Below are 26,939 nucleotides of genomic sequence, written 5' to 3'. Positions count from 1 at the left end.
TGCATCAAGCGTACCATTTATGTGAGGTTTAAAAACGTAAAAATATTCCATATTGTTTATGGAAATGTATATGTTATATAATATATATTTAGTGTACGTTTATAGTTTACTATATATTAATATATATGTATATATATATGTACATATATATGTATATATAGCATGAAAACATGCACAGAAATGATAAACACCATATTTAGGACAGTGCTTCTGGGATTCAGAGGGACTACAGTGAATTTGTAAGTTCTTATTTCTTAAGGTGGATAGTGAGTTTGTTGTAGTTTTCTATATCGTGTGTCTGAAATACTTCATTTTATGTATTTCTTTTGAAAGAAAAATTTGAAAAAATTTGAAAAATCATTTGAAAAATCAGCTCTCACAAATTATTGCTCCTCTCCTTTTTAAAAGGGATCACTTTAGAAATTTTACTTGTGCTTCATTCTTTTTTAAAATGTTTATTTATTTGAGAGAGAGGAAGCACAAGTGTGTGGGGGAGGGGCAGAGAGAGAGGGAGAGAGAGAATCCCAACCAGGCTCCAGCACAGATACCAGACTGTGAGTTCATGACCTGAGCCGAAATCAGGAGTCAGATGCTTAACCGACTGAGCCACCCAGGCGCCCCATTTGTGCCTCATTCTTAACCTTTCATTTTCCTCTCCCCTGTAGTCTGCTCTTACCCCTGGCTCCTGTTCACTTTCTATTTCAACCACCCCAGTTCAAACCATCATCACCTCTTGCCTAGACGACAATAGCTTCCTAATTGTTTACTGCTGATTTTTACTGGCTTGGCTACACTTCCCAGAACAGCTGTAGTGAGTTTTTAAAATTGTCAGTCAGACCTCATTCAAGGGCTAAAAGCCTGATAATTTCCCAGTGCTCTTAGAATTCAAGCCACTCCCTTTCCTTGTCCCACAGGGCCTGCCACTCCCACTGCTAACCCGTTTAGCTTCCTCTCCCTCCCCTCCACCTAAATTCTCTGATCATTCCCCAGCTACACCTGAGCCACATTGACCTTTCTCTTCCTGGAGCCTGCTAAGCTCATTCCCATTTTAGGGCCTTTGCACTCACTGTTCCGTTGCCTGAAATGGCTTCTTCCCTGGTTTTTGTCCAGTAGACTTCACTGAATCATTTAGGTCTTAACCTAAATTTCCCCTTGGGGGTCTTTTCCATCTAAGTGCACTTTCTGTAACATCACCCTGTTTTAATTTTCTTCATAGCAAAGCAGACAAAAAGACTGACATGGTACCTGGCCAAGCTATGCTCACTTGCAGGTATGGATTTCAAAATACCTTTATCAGATGATTCACCCTCGAAAGTCTTCAAGCCCTTAAGAGAGGCCTCACTCTGAAAGGGACAGCCATAAAGCAATACACCAGATCCGTTATCTGGGATGATAGGAATTAAAAATAAACATAGGAGATGGAAGTTACCCACTTCCCAATTTGATCATCGGAACAGTAAAGGCAGGAGGGAAATTAACAGCAGAGTAAGATTCTAGATCACTCCTACTTTCCCAACCCCTTTTCAGCCTTAGTATATATTTTTCTGTGGTTTTTTGCATCCACAGAGAATAGGGCTTCAAATTTGTCTTGGTTACCATGTTTTTCAAGTTGAGTCTTTATGTATTTTCAGCTCAAGAACTGAAGTATTCAAGTTAAGGAACCTGCATACTATCTAAAATATTACTCTTCTGCGTTGAAATTGTGGTTTTGTTATGCGCATATTTGTAAGAATAAGACTTGCAGAAGTAGTAGTAAGAGAGAGGAGTGATGGAGTAGAAAATACATTACATTGGAAAAATAAATCAACAGATATATTAATATACATTTTATTTTTAATAACAATACACATTTAACAAAATTGTTAAAGCTAGAGGTAAAAGGCATTGAGGGAGAAAAAAATTTTTAAGCCAATTTTAAGTTCATTTTACATAGGAATAAAACAAAATTCATGAAAATTATTTTGTAGTTTCTTATCACTGACAATTTCTAGAAAACATAAGGTTGGATTATATTTCCCCATAGAGGAGTGATGTTAAAATATGGGGTTATATCCCTGTACTAGGATTTAGCATTCAAATAGTCTAATCATCAATATGTCATAAGTGTAAAAAATGTTTATTTTATATTTTTTAGTGCAAAAAAATTTCAAAAACTAAACGTCTGTACTAATTAAAAATCTTGTTTCCGGTTCTAAATAGACATAAATACAAGGCACATATTAATTACAAAAGGCATTTCATGTACTATCAAGTGCACACAGAATAAGAAAATGTAATAAGTGACCTAAAACTGAAGTACCTATTATAGTTAACTTAATTAAGTGATCTTGTTATCTTAGAATTTAGAATGTTAGGGAAATAGATATAAGACTCTTTAAAAAAGTCTTCCAAATATTTTAACACTTTTCTTGATATCTTTTCCTAAAACAAGCAGAGGCATTCAGAAGTGTTTCTTCACAGAAAAGACTGTCAAAAGTAGTTGACCGAATATACATCCCTTTTGCTCTTCCCTTCTCAATTTACCCAGTTGAGGGGCAGAGCATCAGACAAAAGGTCGTTCTGCCCAGTGCTTTTTTTTCTTCCTAGCTCTTCTCCGACTTGCAGTTTACTTTTTCACTCTTGACAAAACTGGGGGAAGTGCTTGGCCACTGCTTGTGAACTTGAAAAAGCTTAAAAAACACTTTGCCTTTGTGTGGAGCTGGTCAAGAGGCATGAGGATAATTGGTTGTTTAAAGAGCAGAAGGCACTATATAAAGTCAATCTGAAATGCTATTCTTAAAAGGTGTTTTTTATATAAAGAAATCTAATTTAGCTAGATGAAGTCACACAACCCTTTTCCTTTCATTTCCTCAAGGTGGTTTCCTTGAGCTAGTTTGAAGTACAGGTGTTTAGGGAATGGTATCAGGTTATCTGGAGATTTGAGGAACATCCTGTTCATCAACAAGATTAATTAAAGGAAAATCTAATTAAGGGATGCCAGTCACACAAATACCTAGCAGTACTATTGGAAGAAAAATCTTTGTTTCACACCTAATCTTTCACACTAACACATCATGATGGATGTTTTACCATAGCAGTCAGATCCCAAAGCCTTCCTAACCAGGTCTATATAGCACGTGAGAATTCTTACTCCAGTCCTTATATAATCAGTGTTGTTTTGGGAATTGCTTTGGATTAATATTTGATTTGGTGATTAGGAGAGGTGTTATTGTGGTCTTTGGAGCACCCTGTCCTGGGCACGGGTTATGCCTTCCCTGTAGTCGGTTCCTCCCCCGGACTAAGCAGTCCATATACCACTGTTCCTGCTGGAGCTGCCGCTTTTGATTTTTGAGCCAGCTCCTAATAGCCTCCAACTCCTGGCAATGCTGAGTTTGCTGCTGTAATTCCTTCTTTAACCGCTCGTTCTCTCTCCTCATGTCATGGTAGAACTCAAAAGTATACTGCTTTGCTCCTGCCTCCAAGGCCTGGGCCTTCCTTTCAAGCTCTTCTCTTTTTCTTTTTCCCAACTGCCTCGGGTCTGGCTCACTCAGTTGTTTTTCCAGTAATGCTTTTTCCTGGACCATCTGGAGCTGGACTTCCAATTTCTTTGCGTCGATCTCAGCTTGGGCTTCCTTTTTCTTCTCCTGTAACATCTGTATTTCTCTCTCCTGTTTCTCCTTTACTAGGGAAACATCCCTCAGTGCCTGCAACTGCTGCTTTAAATTGGATTGGAGGTTTTCCTTCTGCAAGAGCTCCCCTTTAAACACTGAGGTTTGTTTTGCATATCTGGAGGCTGATTCTTGTCTCCTTTGTTCAATCTCCTCATTTTTTTGTAAATAATGTTCCCATAGCTCTTCAGGCTTCCTTCTGTACTCCTCAATTTCCTTGTCTAGGTATTCCAGAAAGAATTGGTTTTCAGTCTGGACAAGTAACTTTTCATTGTATAGCTGCTCGGTTTCCTGCATTACTGATTCTTGCTGCATTCGAGTTTGTTTTATTCGGCTGTTCACCTTCCTCAGCTCCGTCATGGTCTTTTCTTTAAAGGTCGTCTCTGACTTTGTTAGCATCTGTGGCTTGAAAATTATATTTATTAAACTAACAGACGGTGCAGTGGAACTCCCAGAGTCCTTGGCAAACCTGGAGGAAGAACAAGTGAGGCATTCTCGTATCAATTCTTTTTGCTTTTAATTTTAATTTATTTTTGAGAGAGAGACAGTGCGAGCGGGGAAGGAACAGAGAGAGAGGGAGACACAGAATCTTGGGCAGGCTCCAGGCTCTGAGCTAGCAGCACAGAGCCGGACGCGGGGCTTGAACTCATGAACCATGAGATCATGCCCTGAGCCGAAGTCGGACCCTTAACCGACTGAGCCACCCAGGCGCCCCTCTCCTATCAATTCTTAATGAAAATTTAGTAAATACAAAATGCACAATTGTACTTTAATTCATACAAGAAAATATTTTTGCGTACCTATTATGTTCCTGACACTATGCACGGCAAGAGGGATACAGTTTATGGTAAAGGTAAATGAGTGTCGTTTACAATTTAAGTACACAGTCACTACAACCCTGTCAGGTATCACTTCCATTTTAAAGAGGAGAAAACCGGTTCAGAGACTTTAAATGACGTGGCTACGATTTACACCGCCAGCAAGTGGCAGAGCGTGGGTGTGAAACCCAACCTTGGGAGTTCCTGAACACTATAGCGGCTACGAGGGGGGCCACAGGCACAGTTGGGGTGGTCGGGAGTAACAATAAATTTCCCGGCTTTTCTACCACCTTTCCTGTTTCATGGACACTTCCGTCGAGGGCAGCGCCCCTTCAGTACCTACTTGCTCTGGGAATCCAAGAGTTCATCTCCAAGGTCTTCGTGTGATTCACAGAGGTTGACTGCCGAGGCGGCAGCGCTAGTAGTGCTAGGGTCCTGCGCCACGCGGAAATGGCGTCCCCTTGCGGAAGGTTTTCGCAATTTCTCTATTTTGTGCTCCTTGGGTCTCGGCGCTGCCCAGCAACTCTGGGGGTCGCACCTCACCCCAGCCCCGGCCGGTCCAACTTGGATCGGCTGAACCTTGCCGGTTGCCGAATAAGCCCTAGCTGCCGGTTCCCTTTCGGCTCCCTTCCTCGCTCCTTGGGGGTCCAAAGAGAAACGCACTGTCTTCATTTTCGAACTCTGGGGGCCCCGCTCTGGGGACCTCATTTCGGCTCGCTTTGGGGACAGGAACTCTGCTCTTCCCAGGCCCTTCCCTACAACGGTGAGTGCCTCTCTTTCTGGCCACCTCCTGCCGTCCTCCGAGCCCATCATTTCCCTCCTCCTGTCCCAACTTGGCGCGCAGCCTGGCCGGGAGGGAAGGAATCGCTTGCGCCCGCCCCACCCCATCGCCTTCCCCTTTCGCACTGGTTGGGTTCTAGCCTCTATCTCTGCCCCTCGCGTCACAGAAGCTTCTCTAAGCGCGCAGCGTCACTACGGTAGAGTGGGCGGAGCCAGGAGAAAGATGGCGGAGCCCGTAGGTGAAGCTGAGTCGCAGGCTTCTGGGGGTCTTCGGCCCCCAGTGTGTCTGTTGGTGTTGGGAATGGCGGGATCTGGGAAAACCACCTTTGTACAGGTGACGTACAGGGCGCGGGCGTAATAGGTGCGCGCGAGAGGTTGACAGTGGCAGGCGAAAGGCCAGGGAGAACGGGAGGAAGGTCTCAGGGAGTTGGAGGGGACCCGCGTGCGGCTTTCGAGAACTTGCCAGCAACTCCGGTTCCTTCTTAGGCTAGCCTTTTCGACTCTAGTCTGGTTTAATTAGGGCTAGGGCTCTCATCTGCACACCCTCAGTTCGTGCTTGGTACAACTTACCGCGTTCTGGAATTGTCTTACCGACAAAGTTGTCAGCTCCTCGAAGACAGTCTTACGAGTAACTGGCAATTAATTAATACAGTGCCAACACACGGACTTTTGGTGTAGATTGTTAAAGAATTATTTCTTGCACAGCTGTCATGTTTCAACCACCGCGGACGCAGCGAAATTGAGTTTACTAGGTTCCCGCTTTTTGGAGCTAATGTTTTAGTGGGAGTGCTAGAAAACACACAAATCAAGTAGATAAGTGATCGAGAGTAGGGGGAGGCTGTTAGGTGGGTGATAAAAGGTAGCGTTTCATCTGAGTTGAATGTTGGAGGTGGATATTGGGGGCGAATATTTCAAGTACTGAGAAGGGTAAGTGCAGAAGTCTTCAGGTATGATCATCCACAAAGGAATGGAAGTTCTCTCTTGGCCCCTATCATTCCCTCTTTGTCTCACTACATCCCTCTCCCCATCACCTCTGCAGAGGCTTACGGGACATCTGCATAGCCAAGGGTCTCCACCTTATGTGATTAATCTGGACCCAGCTGTACATGAAGTACCCTTTCCTGCCAATATTGGTGAGTAAACTGTACCAGAACTGGGTGAAGTCCCTCAGAAAATGGAAAACTTCCAGCTTGCCAGACTTCAATGCTTTCGTTTTTCATTTTTCAAAACTGCCAATTTTCATTTTCTGTGAATTTGCTAGAATCTCTAAACAAGTCTTCTCCCTTATGCACATTCTTTTATTTGTTCCCTAACTAAATTTGCTTCCTTCACACTGTTATCTCTCCCCTCTTTCTGACCCTAGGGTGTCAGGCTATTGTTACTTGGGATAGCGAAATGACAGAAAGTCAGTCCTCTCACTTCCAGGTCACTTCAGCAGGCTCTGGTACATAAACCTGTTTTATTTAGTTTCTTTTATCAAAAGTTGAGAGTTTAAGGGTTCTTGTGTGGTAGTTCATGTACTGATCTATAGGAACCTTGCTTCCACTCCCAATATACGCATTGCTTTGGAGAGGGGTTTCCAGTTATCATCAGGCTTTCAGAGGAATCTGTGGCTATGAAAAAAATTAAGAGTGGATATGATTCAGTGTCATAATTCTTGATGGGACCTGCGGGTCTCCTGATTTCTAGGCTGTCACTGTGCTAATTTTCTCCCTCCGTGTCTCTTAATCTTGTTAAGCTGCTCGTACCCTAGTTAAACTAATAAAGGAAAACCTTGTATTAAGCAGAGATCATTTTGGGAAGGGTTTGGGAAAAAATTGACACCTTCTCACTTAAAGGATGGACTTCGGTTGATAGATGAATGGTTCAACAAGATACAGTGTATGTGTGTATATATATATACATGCACCGTGGAAAATGACTCAACCATAAAATAGAATGAAATCTTACCATTCGTGACAACATGGATGGGTCTAGGGGGTGTTATGTTAAGGGAGATAAATCAAGACAGAAAGACAAATACATTATGATTTCATTTATATGTAGAATCTAAAAAACAAAACAAAGGAACAAACAAAACAAAGCAGCAACAGACTCCGATACAGGAAACAAACTGTTGGTTACCAGAGACAGGAGGATTTAGGAGGTGGGTGAAGTAGGTGAAGGGGATTGAGAGGTACAAATGTCCAGTTACACAACAAATTACAGGGATATAACGTACAGCCTAATATAATAACTTTGGTGACAGATGGTAACTGCACTTACTGTGGAGATCATTTTGAAATATGTAAAAATATCTAATCATTATGATATAAACCTGAAACTAAGATACTCTATGTCAATTATACTTAAATTTAGAAAAAGATGGAATTCTAATAGTTGGTGGGGTCTACAGGCTGATAGTTAGATTTAGTTAGATATTACTGGATGCATTAATTTTCCCTTTGAAAAATCATGTCTGCATTACCCTGTTACTAGTAGGCAGTAAGAAAACTTTTTCTTGATTTAGCTTTCTTTCTTTCTTGCTTTCTTGCTTTCTTTCTACTTTTAATTCCAGTATGGTTCAAATATAATGTTACATTAGTTTCAGGTGTACAATATAGTAACTCAACCATTTCATATTTTTTTACCTCTCTTTTTCTATGCATATGGTCACTGATAAGGTATTTAAGTTGTACAGAACTTTTCTCCTTATTTCAGACCATGTCTACCTTAACTTCCAAGCTCCTAGTCTTTGTCATGGGTGCCTTGCCAGTTATCCTTTGTAAGGAAGGAAAGCAGTGTGGAGCCGGAGGTTAGTAGAAGAGAACGCAGGCAAGAGAAGCCTGAAAAGCTGCTTTCAGCTTCTTGCTGGTAGAGAAGGTGCTTGCAGGGTGCCTTCTCCCTTTTTGTTCTCTTCACGATCTTGCTTTTTTCCCTATCACAGTTCATTGACCTTAGCTTGAAAATTTAGAAAACAGATTTGAAAACTAACTGAGATACCAAGAGAGAAACTTATTTCTTCTCCTCAGAGGAAGCAGAGGTGACCTGAGAGGCCTATTGGCTGAGGCTATGATAGGTGGAGGGTCTCAAACTTATTGTTTCTCATGTGTTAAATTCCAGTGAATTCTTTCCCCCCCTTCTCCGCCCCCCCCCCCCAGATATTCGTGACACCGTCAAGTATAAAGAAGTCATGAAACAGTATCCTTTTCTGTATCTGCCTCCTGTGCTGACTCATCACTGGGTAGTTATTGTCCATATTTTGTGGCTTTGAGAGAGTGTTTTTGTATCTTTGTAAAACAATAGTAGCAAAAGCATTTAATTGCTTTAAAGTAATTTTTTAAAGGATTTTTTTAAAGTTTATTTATTTATTTTGAGAGAGAGTGCCCATACGCACATGCAAGCAGGGGAAGGGTGAGAGAGAGGGAGAAACAGAGAATTCCTAGCAAGCTCGGAGCTCCATGTAGGGCTTGAACCCATGAATTGTGAGATAATGACCTGAGTTGAAATCAAGAGTCAGACACTTAACTGAGCCACCCAGACTCCTGTTTCAAAGTAATTGAACTAAGAGGATGGAAAGATGAATGTGAGGAAAGGTATTGTAGGTGATTAGAAATACTATTTCAGCTTGTGATTTCAGTTTTCTTACCATTTTCCTAGAATTATAGGCTGTGGTAAGGAGAGAGCACAGAGTGAGAGAGGCTAGCTGGTGCTGTGCCTGGGTTCCACAAAGTAGTATTTCCTTGGAGGCCACTACCTCCTCTGACTGGGAAACTCAGAAATGAGTAGGTTTAGTAGTAGGATCAACTCATAGTACATTGCTGTGTGAAATGTGTACTTTGAGTGTAGGCACGTCTAAGTGGGTTAACTAATTATAATCAGGTTGCTTGATCAGTAAAGATCAGAGCAAGCAGTGTGATACAGATGGTCTTAATGGCTAATGCCATTAGGCTGTCACTGCCTGATGCATCTATTACATTTTGGTCTCTTTATTTATGTATTTATGTATTTATTTATTTATTTAAAATGTTTATTTATTTTTGAGAGAAAGAGAGCGTGCAGGGAAGGGGCCGAGAGAGAAGAAGACAGAGGGTGTGAAGCAGGCTCTGTGCTGACTGCAGAGAGCCTGATGTGGAGCTTGAACCCATGAACCATGAGATCATGACCCGAGCCGAAGTTGGATGCTTAACTGACTGAGCCACCCAGGCACCTTTATTTATTTATTTTTAATGTTTGTTTATTTTTGAGGGAGAGAGAATACAAGCAGGGGAGGGGCAGAGAGGGAGACAGAGGATTTGAAGCAGGTTCTGCACTGACAGCAGAGAGCCCGATGCAGGGCTTGGACTCAAGAACTGTGAGATTATGACCTGAGCCGAAGTTGGACGCTTAACTGACTGAGCCATCCAGGTGCCCCACATTTTGGTCACTTTAATTACTTCATTTTGCCTAGCCATCCCTAAAATGACAAATGGATGAGGAAGATGTTGATAATGAATATTTCCTTGTGACGTTAGGGTTGTGTGGTATGTACTAGTCAAGGATTAGCTGCCAGTGTCCATTCATGGAACACTTAGTTATAATGCTGTTTGTGTGAATGATACCCTAAGTATGAACTTCATCATCTAAATTGATCTGTAAGTAATTTAAATCCTCAACTTAGTGTCCAGGTATGGACTTGGGCCCAATGGTGGTATAGTGACTTCACTCAATCTCTTTGCTACCAGATTTGATCAGGTATGTCTGTTTCTACTTTTATGACATGGCTGTGTAAAAACCTGTGACTTCTAAATGCTGTAGCTTGCTCACACTGGGAAAGAAGAGCAAGAAGCCTGCATATGCATATAGAAAATAAGTAAGTGTTTTGGTAGACAGAGAAGTGGGTAATGACAATGGTCAGTGATGTGAGATGCTTCATAGCCAGTAAAACAAAAATCCAAGAGACGTAGGTTCTTTTCTTGATCATGTCTTGGACGTTACCTTGAGGTTGGAGTGGAGGGTTGGGGAGTGGGATGGGCTAGTGGGTGTGGAATGGAAAGATAATGGGGCTTTTTGCATGTGACATAATTGTCATTGGTTAGCTTTTTCTCTATTTCTATAAAAGTGTTTTGTAGTTACTAATTAAAAAAAAAATTTTTATAACGTTTATTTGTTATTGAGCGACAGAGCATGAGCATGGGAGGGGCAGAGAGAGGAGGAGACACAGAATCCGACACAGGCTCCAGGCTCTGAGCTGTCAGCACAGAACCTGACGCAGGGCTTGAACTCACGAACCACAAGATCATGACATGAACCAAAGTCGGACGCTTAACTGACTGAGCTACCCAGGTGCCTCATGTAGTTACTAATTTTTTACCCTGATGTCACTCCATGAGACAGGCTATTAATATTTTACCAAAGCACCAAGAGATATGACCTGACAGTGACAGATCATCTTCAGCTTCTCAGGACCTTGCTTGCTGCTGATGTGGCTGTGTTTCTTCAGTTCATTGAGTTCATTAGTTGGTGTCCTAATCGAGAACACAGAGATTGAATAGTTGATAGTGCCTAAAAGGCAGGCCTCCCTGCAGAGGGATTTGTGATTATCTGTTGTAATTGGCATCTTTCTCTTTTAGGTCATGAAATTTATTGAGAAGGCCCAGAACATGTCTAAGTAAGTGATTTCAGCTTAACACCTATTTATTACTCTGTAATTGACACATCTCTAGAATTTCAGGGTACCATCAGGCTCTGAAAGAGTGTAGGTTGGGATAAAACCATTAGAAGTGAAAGAAAAAAGTGGGCTAAAAATCATTAAGATGCTATATAGTGTAGAGCTAAATTTAATAGTATCCTGCCACCGATCACTGTCATATAAGCCCACCACTTCCTAGGAGGCATTGAGACTTTGTCCAAATTCAGTCGTCTGCCTGCCTTCTCTTGGGAGACCACACTTGCTGGCATGAAAGTCTCTAAAACCTTTTTAACCCTCGTTTTAAATGAATATAATTTACGTGATTCAGAGAGAATAATTATTTCTTTAAATTTAAATAGTATCAAAATGTAAAATAAAATAACACTGTTATTATCTACATTTAACTGTCATTAGATGATGATAGGTTCACTTTTTAAAAAAAAAGATGATTCATTATTTTTGTTAAAAAAAAGACTATCTGCTCACTGTGGAGAATTCAAACCACACGTAATATTTAAAAGATGAAACTATCAGGGCGCCTGGGTGGCTCAGTCGGTTGGGCGTCCGACTTTGGCTCAGGTCAGGATCTCGCGGTCCGTGAGTTCGAGCCCCGCGTCAGGCTCTGTGCTGACAGCTCAGAGCCTGGAGCCTGCTCTGGACTTTGTGTCTCCCTCTCTCTCTGCCTCTCCCCTGCTCATGCTCTGTCTCTCTCTGTCTCAAAAATGAATAAACGTTAAAAAAAAATTTAAAAGATGAAACTATCACCCTGATTCCCACTAGAAGTAACTATCATTATTATTAACTGTTACATATTATTTTTTAGTATTTATAGTGTATGATACATATAAAACATTATTACATAATATTATATATGTTGTCATTGCTATCAGTGACTATCATTCCACATGTTTCCATGCGTATATACATAGAAGGATGGATGGATAAGGTGTTTTTACAGAAATGGGATTGTACTAGAGGTAAAAAATAATGGCTTTATTGAGATACAAATACACAAAGTGCACTCTAATTTTAAAGTATACAATGTGGTGGTTTTCAGTGTATTCGTAATGTTATGCATTGATCACCACTATCTAATTCCAGACCTTTTTCTTCATCCTCAAAAGAAATTCCATACTCATTAGCAGTTCCTGTTGTTCCCCCTTCCCACCCCCAGCTCCTGGTGGCTGCACCATTTTCCGTTCTCACCAGCACTGTGTGACGGTTCCTTGTCCACGTCCTTGCCAATTCTTGTTGCTGTCCTTGTTTTTGTTATAGCCATGTCAGTGGGCGTGAAGTGGCATGTGATTGTGGTATCACATTTGGTTTGTATTTCCTCAATGATTAGTGATGTTGAACATCATTTTATATACATTTTAGCCATTGGTGTATATTTGGAGAAATGTCTATTGAAAATTCTTTGCTCATTTTTAAAAATAGGTTTATTTAGATATGTAATTCATATACCATGTAAAGTGTTCATTTCAGTGGCTTTTACAGAATTATGCAATCATAACTACAGTCAATTTTAGAATATTTCTATCACCTCAAGAAGAAACACTGTATTCTTTAGCTGTCACTTCCTTATCCCTCTATTTCTCCTTCCCCTCCACCTTTACCCCACGGCTACCCCAAGAAACCAGATGGTTTCCCAGGATATTTCCCTTCCGGTTTTGCTTATCTCTCATTTTTTTAAAAGGTTTATTTATTTAGTTTGAGAGAGAGCATACGCATGAGAGAGAGAGCGGTGGAGTAGCAGAGGGAGAGGGAGAATCCCAAGCAGGCTCCGAGCTGTCGGTGTGGAGCCTGACACGGGGCTCAAAATCATGAGCCTGTGAAATCATGACCTGAGCCGAAATCAGGAGTCAGATGCTTATCCAACTGAGCCACCCAGACGCCCCTGCTTCTCTCTTCTTTTAATGCAGTGTGTTTCTAAAACTATCACAGTTTCCTCTGTGATCATTTGCCGCAATTTGAGGACCGCTGCTCCTGCTGCCTGGTAGTGTGAATACTGGACATTGAGCAAAGCCTGGGGGAATGTAGTATGCATTTTAAGGGCAATGGGAGGAAGTTACACTTGATAGTGTGAAGAGGTTATTCCAATCTTGGATGATCAGATGTTCAGTGTCTTGTGTGATGGAATCTCTTTCAGCATTGCACAAGTGTAATACTTCTTTAATGGTCTTTTTTTTTTTTTAACTTATTTATTTACTTCAAATGTTTGTTTATTAAGAGAGAGAGAGAGCGAGCAGGGGCAGGTGTAGAGAGAGTGGGAGAGACTCCCAAGCGGACCCTGCACTGTCAGAGCAGGCCCTGACACAGGGCTTGATCTCATCAATGGTGAGATTATGACCTGAGCCAAAATCCAGAGTTGGATGCCTAACTGACTGAGCCACCCAGGTGCCCCCCTTTAATGGTCTTTCTTGGCACAGATATGTCTTGATTGACACACCTGGACAGATTGAGGTGTTCACGTGGTCAGCTTCTGGGACAATCATCACTGAGGCCCTGGTGAGTATTCTAGGATTTGTTACTTAGAGTAACTAGATAACTAGACTGGTTAAGCATCTCTTTATTGCCTGGGACCTTAATGTGGGAGGGAGTTATGGAAGCTCTGTACACCCTGCTTCAAATGACTTTCCCTTGCTAAGGAAGGTTGGGGGGAGTTTGGGGATAGGTTATGAGCCCTTTGACTAAGGCTGTGGTATTTTGTGGCTTTAGGCATCTTCATTTCCAACAGTTGTCATTTATGTCATGGACACATCAAGAAGTACCAACCCAGTAACCTTCATGTCCAATATGCTCTATGCCTGCAGGTAATTGATTATTGGTGGGCATGGTATTACAGCAAGGTATGAAGCCTTCTCTCTCTTTTTTTTTTTTGTATTTGAGTCCTGAGTGCTTACCAACCTGGATTTGTGCTCATCCAAATTTGCTCCTCAGTTTAGTGGTTATGAGTTGGGGAGGGGTTAGAAGGGAAAAGAGGCACATGTGTTGGCATTCTCTATGGGCAACTTATCTTCCTCCCTTGCTTGTTACAGAAATAAGTGGAGTTTCTGGTAGTTGCTCCCAATTGAATGAAAGAAGTCTAAATAGAATAGAGTTCCCTGGTGTAAGTGCTCCTTTTCTGTGTTATGACAGGTAGAGTTAAATTATAATATGAGGGATCATGAACAAAGAGATTCATCTATAATTCCAAAAAGCACAAGTTTGCTCCAGGAATGGTGTCATTAGAGGCAGAAGGACATGCCTCACTCGGGTGTGTGAATGCATTAGACATAGGAGCAAGGCCAACTATTATTAAATCTGAGAGAGTTTGATTTTGGGAGTATACAGAAGCCACTGCCAGTATTCATGCCTCCTAATGTGACTAGGGATGTCCCTTCTAGTTAGACATAAGAAATCCTAATCGAAATAGAGATCGGATGACAGTACTTTTTGTTTGCATATTTATTGTTTAAAAGACAATTATTTGGTAAAAACAAATAACCAGGCAAAAAACATACACAAAAACCAAAATCAGTATTAAAGCATTATTACTCCAAGAAAGCGTGTGTGGTGTTTGCTTGATGGTGGTGATGGTTTTTCCTCTTGGGAGAGGAGAATGTGAGTGCTCTGCAAGAGTGGATACCCGTATGTAGAGTCTGAACCCATCCCCCTTCTCTTTACTCCATTCCAACAGAGTGACACAAGGCAAGCAAGAACTTAAGTGCTTTTACTAATGTCTTGATGTTTGATTTTCAGCATCTTGTACAAAACCAAGCTGCCTTTCATTGTGGTTATGAATAAAGTAAGTGGATCCTTCCTTTTGTGATTCAGTATTTCTTTTTCATCAGAACCTTGTGTTAATGGAAGGTTTGGGTAGGTGAGAAGGATTTTCACATGCTGGAGAACAGATTCAGACTTAGCGGAAACAAAGTCATGAGCACTTCTAGGAAGAAGATTCAGTCAGATTATATGAATATATGAATATGTATCACTGACTCTCATCAAAGTAGTTTTAAGCCAGATAGAGTAGCCCCTCAAGCATAGTGTGTGTTATCCCTCAGACTGTGCACGTGGGGGTGGAAGTAGCAATTAAAACAGATACTAAACTTCCCTGTTGTAGGGTTGATGACTAGTATTTAAAAGACCGTATCACTTCAGAGCTTAGAATGTGCTGGCATCCACTGTGGCCATGGTCACTTGGCTGTGGATAGTGGAGGGTCTGCGTCCATCAAGAGAACACCTATCTTCATTTAATTATTTACAACAGTCTTGGCTCTTTGTGATTTGTTGTAGTGGAGAAGGAAATGGGGGAATCAGAAAGGAACTATATGAATAATTGTTCTTTGTTATTATCACTTAATTAAAATTTTTTTTAGCATCGTTTGATGTCTGAACTCATCTCTGGTTGCTGATAGTTGACTTCTTTCTGGTACAGACTGACATCATCGATCACAGCTTTGCAGTGGAATGGATGCAAGATTTTGAGGCTTTCCAAGATGCCCTGAATCAAGAGACTACATACGTCAGTAACCTCACTCGTTCAATGAGCCTGGTGTTAGATGAGTTCTACAGCTCACTTAGGGTAAACTTTCTCTTCTGCTTATACTGACAGTCCCTTCAGACAACCTCTTAACCCATAGGGCTGGCTTTGAACATATCTTAGAAAAGTTCATTATCTTCATAAAAAAGCATCGAAAGCATTACTTATTGAAAACTGGTGGTTTGAAAGATAAATAAGCCTGGCTGGTTCAATTGGTAGAGCATATGATCTTAATTTTGGGATCATGAGTTTCAGCCCCATGTTGATTATAGAGATTACTTTTAAAAAAAGAGGAAAAAAGATAAGTAAGGTAAAGACCCTGCCTTCAGAGTGTATGGTCTAGTTTGAAGAGAAGGCTACACACATAATTGAAACATGATATATTGTGGTAAGGACGTTACAAAAGATTAGAGGTTGGGCCTGATGCTGGTGAGGGACACATCACTCTTGAAATGAGGGACTTTGGAGGATATAGCATTAGAGGTGTGCTTTGAAGGAAGGTTAAGATTTATATAAGCAAAAGAGGGTAGGTGTGGCAAGCAGTATGGTAATTGTCCAAGCAAAGACATAATTAACATCAGATAATTAACATGAGATACTAATTTTTGTAGAGAACAGACAGTGGTTGAAATTGACAGGGAATAGTGGAGAAGACTTCCTACTGTTCCTGCTAATTCTCTTTCTTTTCCAGTCCTCTCTTTTTCATAGACTTATTTCCATGGTTTTTGAGTATGCATGCTGTTTTGCTTTGTTTTAGCTTTACTCTTTGTAAGAGATATCTTGAAGTATCTAAACTTTTGTGAAGATTTTATGACGTTCGAACAAAGTAATGTATACCATTTAAAAATGTACACTTGTGGGGTGCCTGGGTGGCTCCGTTGGTTGAGTGCTGACTTCAGCTCAGATCATGATCTCGCAGTCTGTGAGTTCGAGCCCCGCGTCAGGCTCTGTGCTGACAGGTCAGAGCCTGGAGCCTGCTTTGGATCCTGTGTCTCCCTCTCTCTCTCTCTGCCCCTCCCCCACTTGTGATGTCTGTCTGTCTGTCTCTGTCTCTCAAAAATAAAATAAACATAAAAAATGTTTTTTTAAATATACACTTATTTCCTCAGTGGCATTAATGATGCTTTTGGCAGGTGGTGGGTGTGTCTGCTGTTCTGGGTACAGGCTTAGATGAACTCTTCATGCAAGTCACCAGTGCTGCAGAAGAGTATGAAAGGTGAGGATAAAGGAAAATCCTGTAGATGACATTCTTAGCAACACACAATCTGATACAACAGCAGTTTTACCGGGCAAAGCATTTTGGTTTTCATAGTGTAAGTATTCTATTTACCACATGTTACGTGTACTGGATCTGTATGTGTACACTTAGGGATAACAAGTCCCATTAACTTTTTTAAAAATAGGAGTATAAGACCTTCGCTATATTGAAAGATGAAGAGCAAGAATCATCAGACCTTTTTGTAAAAAGCCGGATAGTAAATATTTTAGGCTTTGTGGGCCATACAATCTTTGTTGCAACTGCTCAGCTGTCACTGTAGGGCAAAGGTGTCCACAGACAGTTTGTAAACAAATGGGTATGGTTGTGTTCCAATAAGGCTTTATTTACAAAAATACGCAGTGGGCTTGATTTGGCCTATTTGCCACATTGGCTGACCCTGGATTAAGAACGTAGACTTTGGAGGGGCACCGGGCTGGCTCAGTAGAGCATGTGACTCTTGATCTCAGGGTCATGAGTTCAAGCCCCCCTCTGGGCGTAGAGCTTACTTAAAAAAAGAATTACGAACATAGACTTTGGAGTCATACAGGCATGGGTTGGATTTGTTTCCCCCACTTAATAAATGAGTAGCCTTAGCAAGTTTTCATCATTTGTAGATCAGGGATAATAGCACTTACTGTTAAGGTTGTTGTGAGGATTATTTGTGAAAATACATCTGAAGCACCTAGCCCACTTGCTGACACGTAGCAAGCATACTTCATGATAAATGGTTGTTACTACTATTGTGGTAAGTACTGGAATTCTGTCTACCTAAAGGAAAGTGTCATCAGAGCACCTTTCCTTGGGCTCCTGGCATGATCATTGGCTGCTTACTAGTATGTTCCTCTTGGCTTCATACTTAGCAAGATTCTAACAACCACATGGTGGTTCTTATATACATTATTTTGATTTTGATTCATCAGACAAGGGGTCTTTTTGTGTGTTATCAAAGCCTCAGGATGAAGTCTTTTCTGTATCCTGTTGTTGCCCAGATTAGCCACATAATTATATATTGGGCTACCTGAGCCCAATAGGCCTTCCTTCTTTTATTCATTTCAAATGTTTACCCAAATGAGGCATGAGCTTGGGGCACAAGGCTGGCTCGGTCTGTAGGCATCTGACTCTTGATCTCGGGCTTGTGAGTTTAAGCCCCATGTCAGATGTAGCGATTGCTGGGAAAAAAAAAAAAAAAAAAAAAAAAACTTAAAAAAAAAAGATGAGCTCCTGAGTCATGGATGCCAGAGTTCATCTTTCCAGCCCTGCAGTCAGTCTTTTGTATCTTTGCTGGTTACAGGGTGGAGACAAGCACCTTGACTTTAATTCCAAAGGGTTAGAATCTAAGTGACTGAGACTTGTTACATCTAATGTTCAGTGAGGTCAGATCTTCTGTTATTGTCAGAGACCTAGGAAGATAGAGGGCAGATAGGACAGATTAATAAGCAAAAGAATTAAGAAAGCGTTTTCTCTTTCCAGGGAATATCGTCCTGAATATGAACGTCTGAAGAAATCACTGGTAAGAGAGGAGGGTTAGTGTACATTTTGGGCCACTAAAAAAAAATAACTTCAAACCATGTACTAATAATTCTGCCATAAATGCTTTTGTTTTGGCTATCAGGGTATGTTTTAGGTATTTGTTATTTTAAATTAGTAAATGTGTATGTGTGCTGTCTGGATGCAGAAGTGCCCCTTAATTATTTTCCTTCTCTTTATTTGAATTTTTAAAAATCTGATTTTTCTGTTACATTTGCTAAGCACTTCTTATGCCCTCCTTCACTTCTCCAAGGCTCATTTAAAGGCTGGTTATAGAATTTTAAGACAAAAGAGGTGATTCACAGTGTTGATTCCAAATAATTACTTGGCCTGCCCCCTTTGGCTGCACAGGGCCCCTTATCACTGCTGTGTCTTCTTGAGGGTTCTTTTGATGTGTTTTTGTGTCCTATTTCTGAAACCTCTAAATCAGTCTGCAGAGCCCTTCAGTCTGAATTTGTGCTAATCTGGGCCCATGGTATTTAGTGTTTCTGTCCCCGTATCAGCCATCTCTTACCTGCCTCAATGTCTAAATAGCCTTTAGTATTTGTATACTTAATTGTCTCCTGTTAGAAGTCTGGCATCTAACTCGGGGGCTCCTTTTTTAATATGAGGATATTTTTCTCTGTATGTACAGGCCAGTGCACAGAGCCAGCAACAGAAAGAACAACTGGAACGCCTTCGGCAAGATATGGGCTCCGTAGCCTTGGACACAGGGACTGCCACTGGTAATGGGGGGGTCTCTTGGTGTTAGGAACTAAAAGCAGAATATGCTTATTTCCACTGAGCAGGAAGATACTCACATTTAAGAGAGATAAAGAGAAAAGGATGAACATAATGTGGTGTTTTAGATAGATCAATTGATCTGTCACATTTACTTTGTGTGTATATGTATATATATAAGATGGTTTGGAAAGATAAACTCCTGAAAGTTGTATATATAACTATACGACTTTGAATTCTTCCTCTTGAGGTAGTTTTTGCTTTGCTTTGGCAAGATACTTGATATCTTCTCTATTTTCTTAAATACTTTTCACCCTCTACCCCCCTCTTTTTTTTTTTTTCCTTTTCTGTTTATTTTGGCCTGATTTCAGATTAACAGAAAAATTGTGTGGTTAGCATAGGAATTGCTATATGCCATTCATCCAGATTCCAAAAATGTTTATGTTCTACCACATTTACTTTATTCTTTCTTTCTCAATAGGTATGCAGTTATATTTCATATAAGCATATAAGTGTGTTTGTAAACAAAATGTTTATACATTATATATATATTCCCTTTTTTTGGACTCATTTAAGAATAAGTTACAGATTTACTCTTGAATATTGTTCTTGAATACTTTAACATATATTTCCTAACAATAGTATTATTTTATAGAACTCCATTATAGTTAACTAAAAATTAGGAAATTAACACTGATACTGTTGTCTAACGTGTAGTCCTCATTTAGAGGTAGCTGTTTGCCCTGTGTAGCAGGAGAAAATCCTGGATCTGCATTGCATTTAGTTGTCCAGTCTCTTGTTCTCCTTTAATTTGGAATAGTTCTGTAGCCATTTTTTGTATTTCGTGGCAGTGACAATTCTGAAATGTATGGGACAGATGTTTTATAGAATGATGCTCAGTTTGGGTTTGTCTGATGTTCCCTCAGTATTCAATTCAGGTGGCAGAACGTTACACAAGTGAAGTTGAGTTTTTTCCACGCAGAACATCTGGAGGCACACAGTGTAGATTTGTCCCATTACTAGTGATGTTAATTTTGATTACTTGCTTAAGTTGGTGTCTGCCAGATTTTTTTCATTATAAAGTTATTTTTTCCCTTTATGATAAGTATTTTGTTGGGTGATGCTTTGAGACCATATGAATAGCCTTTTAATTTTCACATGTTTACTCACTAGTTTTAATACCCATTAATGTAATAGGGGTAATATCCATTTTTCTGTGATGCAAGTTGGAAGTATTTTCTTCCTAGTTGTCAGGTTTTTTTTAAATGTTTATTTCTGAGACAGAGAGAGACAGAGCATGAGCGGGGAAGGGGCAGAGAGAGGAGATACAAAATCCGAAGCAGACTCCAGGCTCTAAGCTGTCAGCACAGAGCCCGACACGGGGCTCGAACTCACAAACCGCAAGATCATGACCTGAGCCGAAGTGGGTCGCTCAACAGACTGAGCCACCCAGGCGCCCAGTTATCAGTTGTTTTTTGACTTTGTTCATGGTGTTATTTTGCCAGGCGAAAGTTTTTATTTTGTTTTGATATAGTCAAATTTACTTGCTTTCTCTTTTACTGCATCTGGATTTTGTGTCGTAATTGTGAATCCCTTACCCATACTGTGTTAAAGAGGAATTTATTGTAGTTTTTGTTTTATTTTGTAGTTTATATTGTAGTTTTGTTTTATTGTAGTTCTTGTATGGTTTCACTGTCTATGTTTACAAAAATTTTTTTAATGTTTATTTTTGAGAGAGAGAGAGAGCGAGTGAGCAGGGAAAGGGCAGAGAGAGATGGAGACACAGAATCCAGAGCAGGCTCCAGGCTCTGAGCTGTCAACACAGAGCCCAACGCAGGGCTTGAACTCCCGAGTTGTGAGATCACGACCTGAGCCGAAGTCGGACGCTTAATCGACTTACCCACTCAGGTGCCCCTCAGTGTCTACATTTAGATCCCTGATCCATTTAGTTTATTCCTGGATATAGTGTGAAGTATAGCTCTGTATTACCTTTTTCATAAACAATTGTACCACAGTTTCTTTTTTAAAAAAAAAATTTTTTTTAACATTTATTTATTTATTTATTAAATTTTTTTTTTTTCAACATTTATTTATTTTTGGGACAGAGAGAGACAGAGCATGAACGGGGGAGGGGCAGAGAGAGAGGGAGACACAGAATCAGAAACAGGCTCCAGGCTCTGAGCCATCAGCCCAGAGCCTGATGCGGGGCTCGAACTCCTGGACCGCGAGATCGTGACCTGGCTGAAGTCGGACACTTAACCGACTGCGCCACCCAGGCGCCCCAACATTTATTTATTTTTGAGACAGAGCATGAACAGGGGAGGGTCAGAGAAAGAGGGAGACACAGAATCTGAAACAGGCTCCAGGCTCCGAGCCATCAGCCCAGAGCCTGATGCGGGGCGCAAACCCACGGACTGCGAGATCATGACCTGAGCTGAAGTCGGACGCTTTACCGACTGAGCCACCCCCACACTGTTTCTTAAAAAGACTACCTTTGCCTCAGCAATCTGAGATGCCACCTGTATCGTATACTAAAGTTCCATGTGTACTTGGGTATATTTCTGGACTTCTGTTTTATTCTTCTGGATTGTCTGTGTCTTTACCACACTATTATAATTACGTAGAGCCTGTATAAAATGTTTTAATGTCTGACAGGGCTAGTCCCTTTTCATATTTTTCTTTTGTAGTGTTTCCCTGGCTCTTCCTGTCTGTTTGTTTTTCTGTATGAACTTTAGCGTCAACTTATTTAGCTTGCTAAAACAGCTCTTTGGTGTTTTTATTGACATTGCATTATGTTCTTTAATATAGGGCAAACTGACAACTGTCACGTTGAGTCTTCCTGTCCAAGAGCAAGGAGTGTGTTTATATTTGTCAAATGTAACTTGATTTTTCAGGAGTGTTTTCCTCATGTGGTTTTTGCATAGTTCTTGTTAAAATTTTCTAAGAATTTTATCTTCTTTGTTAGTGTTGAAAATGGGATTTTCTGAACCATATCTTCTAACTGGTTATGTTTGTGTATATGAAGGCTTCTAATTTCCATATGTTAGTCTTTTTATGCTGCTACTTTATTGAATTTTTTATTTTTTGAATTAATGTTGTCATTGATTCTTAGGGGTTTCTAGGTTGGTGCTCATATTTAGAATATATGCACCCCCACCCAACCACACTTTTGAGTGGTATGGACTGGACTGGCCTTTAAAAGATTGAAGTTCTGTTGATGAAAGCTATTGCTGTATCTTTAGTAGAGAACAAAGCCACTTGGAGGAGGAAATGCTGGGTTTACCAGGAAACTGCCTAGGTTTACCATTTAAGTGAACTTGCCTGGCCATCCTTGTTGCACACCTTAGCAACGTAAATTTGTGTGCTGTGCTTCTTTGGAATCACTCATGAATATGTGAATCAACAAATGTGAATTAAATCTGCTGCCATATTCTGGTAATCTGTTAAAGGTTGGGGACTTTCAAGAAGTTATTTGGGAAAATCCCAAGTATAGTTGGACACAGAATGAAGCATTGACTGTTAGCATGCCACGTTGTCATCCTTTTTCAGGGCCACAGGCCTGTTGAAATTTGTGTCCCTTGATGTTGCTGCTGATGGCCACCTTTATTCCCCAGCTGATTTCTCTGAGACCAAGCTCCTGAAGAGTGGTCATGTCCTCCCATAGCTCTATGATACTTAGCATGGTTTTAGGTTCTCATAGAGCCCAACTCTCTCAGGCTGAATCCTCTCACAGGAATTACTTGATTAGACGTTTTCCTGATGATTGGCACTTAGTCCTTATTCAGTTTCCCTGAGTAGGGAATTTGGCTCTAAAAATAGATTCGATTTTCCGTTTTCCTCCCTCCCTCTTTTTCTTGAATCATATCCTGGCTCCTTTACTGTGTCATTTCACCCTCTGATCTCTTCAGACCCTCTGAACTTAAATTTCCACCAGGAAACTTCCTTAGTGCTGTACACTTTTACCCTGACTCTCCAGCACATGGCATCTGCTTAAATGTCTTTAGTCTTTGTAGGAAAAACTATAGCCTCTTCTAAGCTGGAAGCTAGTAAAAAGGAATGATGTTACTACCAGGAATTTTCTTAAGCTTGAAAACAGAACCTTTTAGATTCATGAAACATTGTGTGAACTAAACCACTGTAGAAATGTTAAGTGGTATTAACAATACATTTAGAAGAGATAAGATTCTGCATTTATATTTATTGTGACTACTTTCATCCTGCCAGTTTATAATCCTACTTACTCATGGATTGAAAATCACCTTTTTGAGGAGGCATAGGTTCATTACATGGTACTCATAGGTGTTTTCTCTGTAGACAGCTTATCTCCTGCACTCGACCCTTCTGACTTGATCCTGACTCGGGGAACTTTGGATGAAGAGGATGAGGAAGCAGACAGTGATACTGATGATATTGACCACAGAGGTGAGAGGTGGCCCATGAAAAGAGAATAGCTGCTTATCCTCACATTGTATGTTCAGGAGCTTTTTGTTATTGAGAGACACCTTATGTATGCAGCCAGTGACAGGGGAGAGAAGAGATGGCACTGGATACAGCAGCAGGCAAGAGTTCAGTATATTGAGTTCCTGGCCTTTCTACTGAGTAGTTAGTATTACAGGCTTTTTTATTTATTAATCTCATGTCTTCTCATCTTTAGGTCGTAACTCTGAGGAATCCAGGATTTTTGTTTGGTTGCATTTATTGTTTGAAGAATACATGAGAGGAAGGGGCACCTGGGTGGCTCAGTCAGTTAAGGGTCTGACTCTTCATGATTTTGGCTCAGGTCATGATCTCACAGTTTGCGAGATCGAGCCCTACTTCAGGCTCTATCTTGACAGCACGGGGCCTGCTTGAGATTCTCTCTCTCCCTTTCTGCCCCTCCTCCACTCATGTGCATGTGTGTGCACTCTCCCCTTTCTCTTAAAATAAATAAACTTAAAAAAATAAAAGACTACCGGGCGGGGGAGGGGTAAACAAAGAGTACATAAAGAGAGGCCTCGGCAGACTGAAACCAGTTAGAAGGGACTGTACCAGAGGAAACCCAAAAAGGCTCTCCACCTGGCACAGATTTAGGGACTGTGAACAGAATCGATTTCTTGAAACAACTCTTTGAGGTCAAATCAGTGACCAAGAGCAAACCTCTCTTTACCATCCAGTGTACCTCACTGACTCAGATTTATTGAGGTGTAATTTACAAACCATAAAGTCCAACCTTTTTACGTGTCTGGTTTGATGAGTTCTAACAAATATATGTGCACTTGTAAGCAGGCATCATAATCAAGATACAGAACACTTCCATCACCCCCAAAAGTTCCTTATGCTTGTTTGTTCCTTATTCCTTATTCAGTCCTCTTTCTGAACACTTAGTTTTTGGCAATCAGTAATCTGATTTCTGTTCCTGTAATTTTGCTTTTTCCAGAGTGTTGTATAATTGGAATCATAGTATTTAATAGCTTGCTGCATTTGACTTTTTTCAGTCAGTGTAATGCTTTTGGGATCCATCCATGTATCAGAAATACATTCTTTTATTGCTGAATAATGTTCTATTATGTGGCCATACCACAATTTGTTCATTCATTAGCTAATTGACTTTTGGGTTATTTCCAGATTTTAGTTATTAATAAAGCTGCTATATATATTTCTCTTGGTTAAAAATACCTAGGAATGGGACCTCATTCTAGTTACTTTATGAATGAGGTATTCTCATTTACAGATGAGAGAAATTGTGCATTTGGGCAACATGATAAATACAGCATGCTTCTGGGAGGTATTTCCTTACTGGGATTAGTGAACACTTAGTTTATTAGAAACAGAGTACTATTTCTGATGGACTGGTGACAGCAGCTCTAACCACCTATATAATGGGAAAGCTAAAAAGAATTGACCTTCTTTTTTCCTTGCAGTTATGGAAGAAAGCCGTGAAGAGCCAGCATTCCAGAATTTTATGCAAGAATCAATGGCACAATACTGGAAGAGAAACAACAAATAGTTTCTAGAAGTTCAAACGTTTGGAACTCTGTGAAGGAACTATTCTTACCTCTGATTGGGGGCTACTATAAAGGACAATTTTGTTGAGTAGCAGAGTTTCTCTAATAGGGAAATTTGACTCAGATGAAGCCAGGGTTAGGAGACTCTTGGACCTGGCAGGTAGATGCCAGTTCCCCTTGGCCTTTTCCTTGGATTTATGCAAGGAAGGATATGGACTGTCCTTGGATGCTGATACCCCTTCAAGCCTAAAGCTTCCAGTTTTATTGTTTGAACTTACGTACTTTTGCTGCTGATGGATGAAACAGAACTTAAAATTCACTTCAAATCTCTATTAGGCTGGATCTATACTTTACTCTCCCAGCATCTTGCCCTTGATCCTACACCATGAGTTCCCCTCCTTTTAGCAGAAAGGGAGAGAGAAAACATGAGCTTGCCCAGAGTGGCAGTGGAAGTCTCCTTGGCAACCAATCAATGTTGGGTATGAAATGTGTCTCACGTGGGGTAGCTAACATTTTAGGACACCAGTTCGTTGAAGAAATTGAGCAAAACATAAGATTGAGTAAGAATCTTGCTTTTGATGGTGACTTGGATAAAGAGTTTTTAATTTTAATTTTGTTGTAACCCTATCATAATTTCAAATAAGAAAATTATATAATTGCACATAGGTTCACTTTTGTTCAACACAGAGGTTTAAAGCCACCTGTCCAAACCTGTCTCAGTAAAGAGGGATGTTTACTAAAGCCTCCTGTGTATACATACCTAGTAACCAGGTACAGAGCCAGGCTGTTTGTATTGTACTTTATTTTTAAAATTTATATATTTTTTAAAGTAGGTTTCGTGCGCAGCACGGAGCCCAGTGCGAGGCTTGAACTCCCAACCCAGAGATTAAGACCTGAACTGAGATCAAGAGTAGGACTCTTAACCAGCTGAGCCACCCAGGTGCCCCTGTATTGTACTTTAAACTTAAAGTATCCTTGGTGATTTCATCAAAGGCCATGGATTTGGGTCAGGTGCACATTCCATACATAGTAGACATGGTAAGGTTTGCCTTGCTTGCACATTCTTCCTATTAATATAAAACATAGTGCATTTCCTTTAAGGAATTTTATCCCTGCCTAATCTGCATTCTGATTCAGTGGTTCTCAAGTGTGGCCAGTGGACCAGAAGCATCAGCATTACCTGGGAAATTGTTAGAAATACAACACTCAAGACCTCAATCAGAAACTGTGGGGGTGGGACCCAGAAATCTGTTTTAATAAGTCCTCCAGGGGATTCCCATGCATTTAAGTTGGAGAACCACTGCTCTAACTCAAATAGCCTGTGACAGTTCTAGGCCAGGAAAATCTCAGGTATCCACAAAATGACCTGCTTTATTAAGAGTACCCTAACCTTGACCATCTGGTGCTTATTCTCCAATTTAAACGTTCTAAAAGTAAAAATATTTTATTTTGCCATTAAGTATCAATTTCAGTATTCTATACCTATAGGTTATAGACCTATATAGGTCTATAATTTGAACATAGCAGAACTGCCATCTTCCAGTAATTTTCAAAATGACCAACACAAACGGAAAGAGGAGTGGTACCTGCCATGTGTTCTCTAGGCCTTTTAGAAAGCATGGAGTTGTTCTTTGGCCACATAACATGCAAATCTATAAGAAAGGTGATATTGTGGACCTCAAGGGAATAGGCAGTATTCAAAAAGGAACGCCCCACAAATTTTAGCATGGCAAAACTGGAAAAGTCTACAGTGTTGTCCAGTATGCTGCTGCCATTGTTGTAAACAGGGCAAGGTTCTTGCGAAAGGGGATTGTACATATTAATTCTTCAGAGAGCTTCCTGAAACGTGCGAAGGAAAATGATCAGGAAAAGAAGGAAGCCAAAGAAAAAGGTACTTGGATTCGGCTGAAGTGCCAGCCTGCCCCACCCAGAGAAGTACACTTTGAACCAATGGAAAGAAGCATGAGCTGCTGGAGCCCATTCCCTATGAATTCGTGGCATGATAAATGTAAAAAATAAAACGTTAAAAA

General features: G+C 40.5%; 2 protein-coding genes across 3 annotated transcripts; one reads left to right on the top strand and one right to left on the bottom strand.

Annotated features, from left to right (window-relative positions):
* Positions 1–1,851: 1,851 nt before the first annotated feature.
* CCDC121 (coiled-coil domain containing 121) lies at positions 1,852–5,318 on the bottom strand. The gene is made up of 2 exons (XM_047068559.1): positions 4,809–5,318; positions 1,852–4,116 (listed from the first exon to the last, which is right to left on the bottom strand). The coding sequence occupies exons 1-2, from the start codon at positions 5,276–5,278 to the stop codon at positions 3,147–3,149; spliced, it is 1,440 nt and encodes a 479-aa protein (XP_046924515.1). The 5' UTR covers positions 5,279–5,318; the 3' UTR covers positions 1,852–3,146.
* Positions 5,319–5,462: 144 nt separating this feature from the next.
* Positions 5,463–25,645, top strand: GPN1 (GPN-loop GTPase 1). Of its 2 annotated transcripts, XM_047068679.1 has the most exons (14): positions 5,463–5,579; positions 6,285–6,378; positions 8,386–8,425; positions 9,892–9,958; positions 10,837–10,874; positions 13,325–13,403; positions 13,614–13,708; positions 14,637–14,682; positions 15,316–15,462; positions 16,554–16,636; positions 18,149–18,188; positions 18,840–18,930; positions 23,240–23,347; positions 24,826–25,645. In XM_047068679.1, exons 1-14 carry the CDS (start codon positions 5,469–5,471, stop codon positions 24,909–24,911), a joined length of 1,125 nt encoding a protein of 374 aa, XP_046924635.1. In that variant the 5' UTR covers positions 5,463–5,468; the 3' UTR covers positions 24,912–25,645. The 2 variants fall into 2 exon arrangements, with proteins under 2 accessions (XP_046924635.1, XP_046924636.1); XM_047068680.1 differs by lacking the exons at positions 8,386–8,425; positions 9,892–9,958 and having other exon boundaries at positions 5,490–5,579.
* Positions 25,646–26,939: the final 1,294 nt, after the last annotated feature.

Source organism: Lynx rufus, unplaced genomic scaffold, assembly GCF_022079265.1.
Source record: "Lynx rufus isolate CCGP_SWC_20201006 ecotype Redwood Valley unplaced genomic scaffold, mLynRuf1.p SCAF_8, whole genome shotgun sequence".
Classification (NCBI taxonomy): domain Eukaryota; kingdom Metazoa; phylum Chordata; class Mammalia; order Carnivora; family Felidae; genus Lynx; species Lynx rufus.
Note: the sequence above shows the minus strand (reverse complement) of the source record. Positions and strands in the feature narration are given on the sequence as shown.

Coding starts and splice junctions, on each gene's coding strand:
- CCDC121 (XM_047068559.1), bottom strand. CDS start 5,278: ATGATGGGCTCGGAGGACGGCAGGAGGTGGCCAGAAAGAGAGGCACTC. Junction 4,117..4,808: donor CTCTTGGATTCCCAGAGCAA/GTAGGTACTGAA, acceptor TTCTTCCTCCAG/GTTTGCCAAGGACTCTGGGA.
- GPN1 (XM_047068679.1), top strand. CDS start 5,469: ATGGCGGAGCCCGTAGGTGAAGCTGAGTCGCAGGCTTCTGGGGGTCTT. Junction 10,875..13,324: donor AAGGCCCAGAACATGTCTAA/GTAAGTGATTTC, acceptor TTCTTGGCACAG/ATATGTCTTGATTGACACAC. Junction 14,683..15,315: donor TCATTGTGGTTATGAATAAA/GTAAGTGGATCC, acceptor TTTCTGGTACAG/ACTGACATCATCGATCACAG.